Raw genomic sequence first — 9,327 nt, 5'->3', positions numbered from 1 at the left:
GGGGGGGGGGCACCCGAGCAGTTGGGGGTTTGTGCCTTGCTCAAGAGCACCTTGGCAGTGCCCAGGTCCAACACCATACGTTGTCTCTCCGGTATCCATGTACAATGTTTGAACAGGAAGAACCATCTAATGGCATTTTTCCATTGGTGCATGGTATCTACTCGCCTAGCCTTTTTTGGTTTTGTTGTAGTACTACAAAAAGTCCCTGCTGCCTGCTAACAGCTACTTTTTTTAGTACTACCACAGTCGAGGTTTCCAAGCGAGCTGAGGCAATACCAAAGGGTGACGTGAAAACCTGCAGACCAGGGTTTGGTTGGAGAGAATCGTCAATAACCTCTGTGTCATTGTTGGTAGCAACAGACGGGGGTTGGGCGTGTGTTTCCTAAACAAACCTGCCGTGTTTACTGGTCAATAGTTTATCCAGCATATTTTTTTTTTTTTAATTTTATGCTGCCTCCATTTTCATTAGAAACTAATTTGTGATTCGAGCAGGTACCATTAATGGAAAAACACCATATATCTGGGGTGTTGAAGTCGACTACACTGAGGGCCACCCTGGAAAATGAGAATCAAATCAAGGGCCAGACATGTAAAGTTAATTAACATGCTTTTATTTAATGGAAAAAGTCAAAAATATCTTTTTATTTAAGACTATTTTTTGGGACCTTTTAGGTCTTTAGTTGACCGGACAGATGATACATGAAAGGGGAGAGAGGGGGAATGACATGGAATCAAAACCGGGCCTGCTGCACCAAGGGGTAAACCTCCATATATGGGCGCCCACTCTACCAACTGAGCTGTCTGGGCGCCCAGTCAAATATGTCTTTGATTGTATTACTTCATGTCTCATCTAGCCTTCTCACTTACAGTTTGGTCCACATAACACCAAAAAAAGTTCCCTAGCCATCAAAGAATTTAGCAAATCAGGCTACCACACAACCGACTCACAAAAAACTTTTTCACAGCCTAAATATAAAAAACAAAATCTGGTTTTGTGGGAATTTCTCAAAATCTGCAAATCTGCAGAAATTCGGCTATGAGTGTCACGTAAATGCAGTTTGAAAAGAATTTCCTCACTATTTTGGTTTGGCGCACCAAAACATATTGTGAACCTAAATTGACATGCCCTCTACTGATATAACCTAAATTTGCATGTGATCTAAATAGTAGTAAGTCGAGTTCAAAGCCTTTGCTGAACAGTGTCTCTGTGACCACAAGTGGCAAAGAAAATGACACTGGCAAATTAAACCTGTCTCTATTCACTCAGTCAGTTGCTTTAAACACATTGTTATCTTACATAATAGCAGTGGCTGGCAGCAGCGTACGATGCTCCTCTAAACATCTCACAGTTTTCTATGTAAGCTCACACACTAAATACACCACTAATGTATCACTAACATCCATCCATCATTGTCCGCTTATCCGGTGTCGGGTCGCGGGGGCAGCAGCTCCAGTAGGGGACCCCAAACTTCCCTTTCCCGAGCCACATCAACCAGCTCCGGCTGGGGGATCCCGAGGCGTTCCCAGGCCAGGTTGGAGACATAATCCCTCCACCTAGTCCTGGGTCTTCCATGAGGCCTCCTCCCAGCTGGACGTGCCTGGAACACCTCCCTAGGGAGGACCCAGGAGGCATCCTTACTAGATGCCCGAACCATCTCAACTGGCTCCTTTTAACGCGAAGGAGCAGCGGCTCTACTCCGAGCTCCTCTCTGATGACTGAGCTTCTCACCCTATCTCTAAGGGAGACGCCAGCCACCCTCCTGAGGAAACCCATTTCGACCGCTTGTACCCTGGATCTCGTTCTTTCGGTCATGACCCAGCCTTCATGACCATAGGTGAGGGTAGGAACAAAAACTGACCGGTAGATCGAGAGCTTTGCCTTCTGGCTCAGCTCTCTTTTCGTCACAACGGTGCGATAAACAGAATGTAATACCGCACCGGCTGCTCCGATTCTCCGACCAATCTCACGCTCCATGGTCCCCTCACTCGCGAACAAGACCCCAAGGTATTTAAACTCCTTCACTTGGGTTAAGGACTCATTGCCTACCTGAAGAATATATATATATATATATATACATGTAAACTGTATATACTGTAAATACTACATTCTGAATTCAAACTGGATCAACAAAACACATAGTGTACATAAAACCCTTCAACTATGTACGGTTCACAACCATGCATATTTCTTCCAAAATAAGGTCCCATGGGGTCCACCCCTCTGTCCCAAGAATGCAAAGAACGGACTTGTGTTTTTGGGGAGAACTTTCTTTCTACAGTCGTTTTTGAAAGAATGTATTTCCCAGTTTGAGATGATGCGTTCCTGCTGGTATTCCAGCACAGAGGCTGCCTGCACTGCTCCAAAAATGAGCTCTGAATTTTCCCTTTCCTGTGAAAACATGTTGGTTGGCTTTTATCTCTTGGAATACTCTGTTACCAAAGTGAATAAACACTATCAAATTGACATCATTACTCGCAAAATCCAATCATAAACCACCCTTTTTTAATTTACGGAAATTAAATCAAACTTTACACGATTCCTATTCTAAATTCTAAAAACAATTAAACCATTAAAACTGAATCTATATCCTATCCTATATAATATTTGTATAAACTGATGATATATGTCTTTTTCTGTTCATATTTTTTGTGTTTACCTTGTTATTTGTCATGATTAAAATACCAAAAACAGTTTAGAATGGTGATACATCCATGAGACTGGGACTGCCGCAGGCGTCCTATAGGGGGCAGCTGAAATACTAAAGTGCATATAAACACCTCCCACTTTGTTTAAGACGAAGAAGAAGAAAAAGAAGCGAAGGGGAGCGAAGCGAAACGTATCATCCATCTTCGGGGCAAGCAGCAGCTATCTAACGAGAGACTAGAGAAGAAATAAACATCGGCCATCATGGGAGCCGTGCTGGGATTGTGCTCCATGGCGAGCTGGGTAAGTAACACACGTCTTTTAATCAGTGGATATGTTATTATCTCTGCCATTAGCGGCTTCGACTTCACAAGCGCTGTCAGTGTCGTGACTGCGCAATAACACGCGCGGCAGGCCGTGGACGTTTATAAACACAATGTAACAACGTTAGCTAGTTAGCATTCACTTGACCTTACTGTCCACCCATAATGCTGCCGATACAAAGGTTCTAGTTCATTACATGCTTGGGTTTTTGGCTTCCTGTTGTTACGGAGGCCAACTGTAGGGCTAATCTACATGGCGTCTGCCTTTTGTTTGGAAACCAAGCTAACGTTGACGTCTACCAGCCAGCTAACGTCAACCTTAACCCTAACGTTAAGTAAGCTTGCGCCAACTCGCCGAACCGTCTGTTGTTGCTAAATTAATTGTGTGCATTGGTGTAAAGTCGCAGCGCGTCGACGTGTATTTGGTGGTTGGCTGTTTGTGGAAATTGTAAACACGCAGCTGTCGATGATGTCAACAGAGCAAGGTGACGTTAACACCATGCTGTTGCAACACTGCAGCATGTAAACAGGTCAGGTATCCGCGGCAGTCAGCAGCACGAGGACCCATTGCGACATACACTGGGCCTATCTATCTGTCTGCCTGGCTCTATGTCTGTGTGGTAGAGTAAAGGGATATATATTCTAATACCGATTTTTGTGCAGATCCCATGCCTGTGCGGCAGCGCCCCCTGCCTGCTGTGTCGATGCTGCCCCAGCGGAAATAACTCCACCGTGACTCGCCTCATCTACGCCTTCTTCCTGCTGATGGGAGTGGGGATCGCCTGTATTATGTTGATGCCAGGCATGGAGGGGCATCTTAAGAAGGTACGTGTGGTTCCTCAAATAAAATCAAATAAAATCAAAGCTAAACAAACTGTGGGTTATTAAAATAAAACATTACAGTCTTTGGTTAATATATTTTAAATTGGTTAACTTATTAACAGCGATTAACCGATAATCATTTATTTATGGAAATCTATTGTACAGTACAATGGAGACAATATACAGTTTTTAATATGTGTATTAAAGTGACCATATTATGCACATTTTCAGGTTCGTAGTTGTATTTTGAGGTTGTACCAGAATAGTTTTACATTTTTAGAAAACACCATATTTTTGTTGTACCGCACACTGCTGCAGATCCTGTTTTCACCCTGTTTGTTTGGGTCTCGGTTTTAGCTACAGAGTGAGACATCTTACTTCTATACTATCTTTGGATGTTGCACTTGTGCAGCAGTTAGGTGAGATCACATCAGCTAGATAACTATTTCTCCAACCTTGGTCAGTCCAAGGCAGTATTAGCTGGGAGACTTCTTCTAAACGAGGGACACTTGTGGAAGACCTGCAGAACAGGGACATGGAAGTAGTTCTTTTGGAGATTAAGGTGAACTAGTGTGTGTTGTAGCAGTGTTTCGCCGTTGAGAACAAGCTAGCGTGTGCTACGGTTAGCCACCTCGTCTTGGCTCGTGACGTAGAAAGCTGTGGAGATTCTGAACAGCTCACCTGGAGACTGAAGGCAGAGGACATTCAGAAACCTGTATCTCACTAAAAACAGCATGGAGGTTTTTTTTTTTCCTTCTTCCAAGTTTATATCTATTAACACACAATGAGGCACACTTTCAATTGTGATTGAACTGTATTTTTTGAGGAACTATAGAGCGCTTAACATCAGGTCTACAAAAGATTCTTCATAGGAAAACTAAAACCCACATAAATAAATCTATAAATTCTTTCCAATTTATTTTATATAACACTTATCTTTCTAATGATTCCAGATGTTTGATATCAGGACGATGAGCTGACAGAACTGACAAGTTGAACGTTTTTTGGTGGAGCTGTCGGTTTAATAGTCAACTCAGAAGAAAGTGAACGTTTTCACCACAGCAGTTCAGTTTTATTTATTTTATTTTTTATGTATCAAATCATAACAACAGTTATTGAGACACTTTACAGATAAAGTAGGGTTAGACCACACTCTATAATTTCCCAACAAGGAGGCCTAGTGCGATGGCATGATAGCTTCTGTCCTGTGTGCTGCTGTAGATTCCAGGTTTCTGTGAAGGTGGGATGGGCTCGTCTATTCCTGGCGTGGAGGGTCACGTGAACTGCGACGTTCTGGTTGGCTACAAGGCCGTGTACCGCGTTTGCTTCGGCATGGCCATGTTCTTCCTGCTCTTCTCTCTGCTCATGATCAAAGTCAAGAGCAGCCAGGACCCCCGAGCTGCGCTGCACAACGGGTGAGTCAGCATCCGCAAATGTAAATAAACTGTTCTTGTATACCTTCTCTAGTCTTAACGACTACTCAAAGCGGTTTTACATAGTACAGGAACCATTCACCAGTCACACACTGTGGCTGAGGCTGCCGCACAAGATGCCACCTGCTCATCAGATAAACACTCACACACACACATTTACACTCTGATGGCGCAGCATCGGGGGCAACTCGGGGTTCAGTGTCTTGCTTAAGGACACTTCAACATGGAACTGCAGGGCCATCCATCCATCCATCCATCCATCCATCCATCCATCCATGCATCAATCAACTGGCACTCACACGTTCCTTGACTTATCACCTGCATTATAGAGATGAAATTTAGCAAAGAGAACATGTTTGGCACTTTTGCCTGATAAGTTACTTGAATGATTAATCCATATTAAAAACTTGTTAGCGATTTGCTTTGAATCTGTGCAAGAATTGAATTCTGCAGTTTTTGCCAGCAACTGATGTAAGAACTCTCTCTCTCTCTTTCAGATTTTGGTTCTTTAAGTTTGCTGCAGCTGCTGCCATAACAATTGGATCATTTTTCATCACAGAAGGTCCCTTCACTACTGGTAACTGTCCATCATTGTCTCTTTTCCCCCCACCCCTCTCAAATGAGATGCTATGTAGTAGGTATAGACCAATTATCGGTTAGCAGATTGTCTGTATCAGCATTTTATTTGCCTGATGACCGATAAAGGGAATTAATTAAAAAGGGTTCTACTTTGGCTCGGCTACAGCTCTGTGTCTGTCCATCTGCTCACCACTGAGTCTGACCACAACCCTATCTGACTCTGTTACTGGGGATTATGTATGTTTAAGCTGAGGACCTCTTAGCTGAGAATGAGACGGAGCAGGGACCCCCATTTGTATAAAATGAAGTTTCATATTAAACTAGGCCTGCAATAACGAGTGGATGCCCTTAAGCCTTTTTATACCTTTTTTTTTAGTGCATGAAATACTAAGCTATTAAAATATTTGTTGGCATGATTTTATCAATAATAAACGTACATGTGGCACTGTTGCTCTTTTAGGAGTCCCTGTATCTGTGGATGGCCTTAGTGACTACCTTACCTATAGGCCAGTCAGCCTGTCATCAGTGTGACATGTAATCTGTAAAGACACTTTCAAACAATTAACAATTTGGAGGCCCCCCTACAGTAACTCTGAGGACCCCATAGGGGGTCCCGGAGCCCCTGTTTAAGATCTCTGGCTCAAAGCATTTAAACAAAGTTTTGTGTTGGAGTTTGGGTCATCCTAATTTTGCCTTGAAGATTTTCACTTTCAGAGTAAATGCATAACGGTTCCAAATATCAGCTATTGGTCTCATTTAACTACATGCATCCTTTAAAAACCAGTATCTGTCGATCGCTGCAGTGTAGCTTGACAAGTCTTTGCACCTCTGATGGTAGATCGAGACTGTAATTACCAGGGATTAACCTGCATATAACCTTACAACTGATTTGAAAAATTAATGTGTTGAAGAAAATGTTTTATGTCCGAACCCATGTGTCTCTAGAATGTCATGAACCAAAAAAGAGCCGTGGGTTCTGACACATGGAATATTGACCAAATGGGTTCCTAAAGGGTTTAATTATCATTACTTATTTTATTTATTATAAATAATGATTTTTATTATTATAACTAAGCATTCAGTCCGGAGATACATGATCTTTACTGGACATAAGAAGCGGTTCAGTTTAAGGTGGTTGTTAGATGGCTGGGACATTGTCTCTTTTGCTCGATGGTGTTATTTGCCTCCAACGTCGCCTTCCAGGCAGCTAACCTTAGTCCTAAACATAACCATTGCTGCGCTCCCTGGAAGGAGACAATAAACACCAAACACCGTTTCTTCCACAGTGTGGTTCTACGTCGGCATGGCTGGAGCCTTCTGCTTCATCCTCATCCAGCTGGTTCTACTCATTGACTTTGCTCATTCCTGGAATGAGTCCTGGGTGGAGAAGATGGAGGAGGGCAACTCTCGCTGCTGGTACGCAGGTACGGCGACAGTGTTCCTATGAGGCTAGACGTCACAGCAACACACACACACACACACACACACACATCGAAGGTGTGTTGCTTTTGATTCTCAGCATGTGGCTGTTGGCCAGGAGCAAATTTAGTTTCAAAAGAAGCTGGAGGCAGCAAAATAAAACGCTGGCTAAACTACTTAAACACGGCAGGTTTGTTCGGGACCAAAACGGACCTTAGAGGCAACAGAAACATGGCTGCATGTGACGCTAGGTAACATTTACACACTTGCGGGGGGGGTGAGTGGGTAGAAGGTGCCGTTACAGTCATTCCCCGGCTGCAATGACAGGGGCAGCGACTGAGAGATCGCGGATTGTGGAAAACCTGGAAACGCTGACCAATCGGAGCAGACTGGGCTTTTTGTTTTGGGGGGGGGCTTAAGACAGATGCTAAAACGGAGAGTTTCAGACAGAGGATGAATACAGGTGAGTCAGACAGGATGAGAAAAATGTGTCTTTTACACTAAAGCATGTGAAAAATGTTCTTGTATAAACACAAAATACATGTATGAATCTGAAAATGGAGGTAATCTGGGACCTGTTAAGACGTGTAGTTATTGTTTCATGGAAAGCCCACGATAAAAAGAATGAAGGCGGGGATCTACTCCGATTGGGCCGTAGCTCCCAGGTAAAGAGCTTCCTGTTTGGATGACGTTGACCTGTTTATTTTGTGTGTTCACAGCTCTGCTGTCGGTCACCACAATCAACTACCTGTTGTCTCTGGTGTCTCTGGTCACGTTCTACGTCTACTACACCCACTCGGATGGTTGCACTGAAAACAAGGTGTTCATCAGCATTAACATGCTCCTGTGCCTCGCCGCCTCGGTCCTGTCCATCCTGCCTCAGATCCAGGTTCGCACCGCCTCTCTTCTACATTCCTGTCTACTTTTCATGCTTTTACCCAGAGGATTTTCAGTTAATGCATGTTCATGGTCTGTACTTAACACAAACCCAAGACACTTTTATACGTTCACTTTTCATATCTCTTGAAAGATCCGAGGCTGTAGAGTGGTACTTTTTTTTTTTTTTCTTCTTGTGGTTCAGTTATAGGTAGATCTGTTTGGTACGATTTATATAATTAATTTCACTACTAATGTATGAAATCACATAAACACTCAAGATTTGGTACATTACACATTGCGGCACAGTTCTTTTAATTCATTTTTTAGCTCCTACTTTTTTAGCCCCGTCTCTGTGTAACGTAGAGTTTTCCTTGCGTGTCTCTACAGCGTGGAACATTAGGCGGCCAATCAAACATTCTTAGCTCTTGGTAGAAGCATGCTGCGTGCTCATTGGCCCAGTGACGCTGATGAGATTTTCTCCCTAGGTAGTGAAATTTGGTTTTGAATGACAAGGCATTTTTTTGATGCTCAATACTTAAAAACAGTTCCGTCAGTGCCTAAAAAGTATAGAATCAACTGGCAATGCGCACACACACACACACAAACACAAATTCACACACATTTATTTGTTTATTTCGGGGCGTTTTAGGCTTTTATTGACCTAAAAGACCTGAAAGGGGAGAGAGAGGGGGAACGACATGTAACAAAGAATCCGGGCCCGCTGCCTCGAGAGTAAACCTCTATATATGGGCGCCCGCTCTACCAACTGAGCTATCTTATCCCATGTATATTTCTTTAAAATAAAGAAATGATGTGCTGTATTGCAGTAGCAAGACTGACATAAAACTGATGATGATAACCGCATGTAGAATGAATCCCTGAGATGTGAAAGACATGGATGAGACAGAGCGACTAACATTATTCTAGACCGTGCTGACATACAGACGGCTGCTAGCGGGTCCCGAGGCTCAGCAGGAAGCAGCTGAGGGATTTTTGGTTGTCAGAGTGTGTCTTGGATTGATTATTCTGCTAATGGCTGCTGTTCTCTGTGTGAAGGAGTCCCAGCCCAGGTCTGGCCTGCTGCAGTCCTCCCTGGTTACCCTGTACACCATGTACCTGACCTGGTCGGCCATGACCAACGAGCCTGGTAGGAGAGCTTCCATACTATATATAGAGCTTTGATCCACTACGTCAGTGTATTGTAACCACCTGTGCTGCTTCACCTGGT

At 43.5% G+C, this 9,327-nt stretch overlaps 1 protein-coding gene and 1 long non-coding RNA gene across 3 annotated transcripts in view; one reads left to right on the top strand and one right to left on the bottom strand.

Annotated features, from left to right (window-relative positions):
- Positions 1-7,533, bottom strand: part of LOC116705973 (uncharacterized) — a 9,404-nt gene extending 1,871 nt beyond the window's left edge. Inside the window, exons 1-2 of the long non-coding RNA XR_004336098.1 lie at positions 7,523-7,533; positions 949-954 (exon numbers count right to left, since the gene is read on the bottom strand). This is a non-coding gene — a long non-coding RNA (uncharacterized LOC116705973). The remainder of the gene's footprint in view (positions 1-948; positions 955-7,522) is intronic.
- The window catches only part of serinc1 (serine incorporator 1), a 28,052-nt gene continuing 21,481 nt past the window's right edge, over positions 2,757-9,327 (top strand). For both annotated transcript variants that reach the window (XR_004336094.1, XM_032542460.1), the window contains exons 1-7: positions 2,757-2,947; positions 3,631-3,792; positions 5,011-5,204; positions 5,720-5,799; positions 7,088-7,225; positions 7,940-8,109; positions 9,156-9,246. Coding sequence is in view for 1 of the 2 variants with exons in the window: in XM_032542460.1 (XP_032398351.1) it covers positions 2,909-2,947; positions 3,631-3,792; positions 5,011-5,204; positions 5,720-5,799; positions 7,088-7,225; positions 7,940-8,109; positions 9,156-9,246 (874 nt within the window). In the remaining variant the exon portion in view is untranslated. The remainder of the gene's footprint in view (positions 2,948-3,630; positions 3,793-5,010; positions 5,205-5,719; positions 5,800-7,087; positions 7,226-7,939; positions 8,110-9,155; positions 9,247-9,327) is intronic.

Source organism: Etheostoma spectabile, chromosome 18 (assembly GCF_008692095.1).
Source record: "Etheostoma spectabile isolate EspeVRDwgs_2016 chromosome 18, UIUC_Espe_1.0, whole genome shotgun sequence".
Lineage (NCBI taxonomy): Eukaryota > Metazoa > Chordata > Actinopteri > Perciformes > Percidae > Etheostoma > Etheostoma spectabile.
The sequence above is the reverse complement of the archived record's forward strand: the minus strand, read 5'-3'. Positions and strand labels throughout refer to the sequence as shown.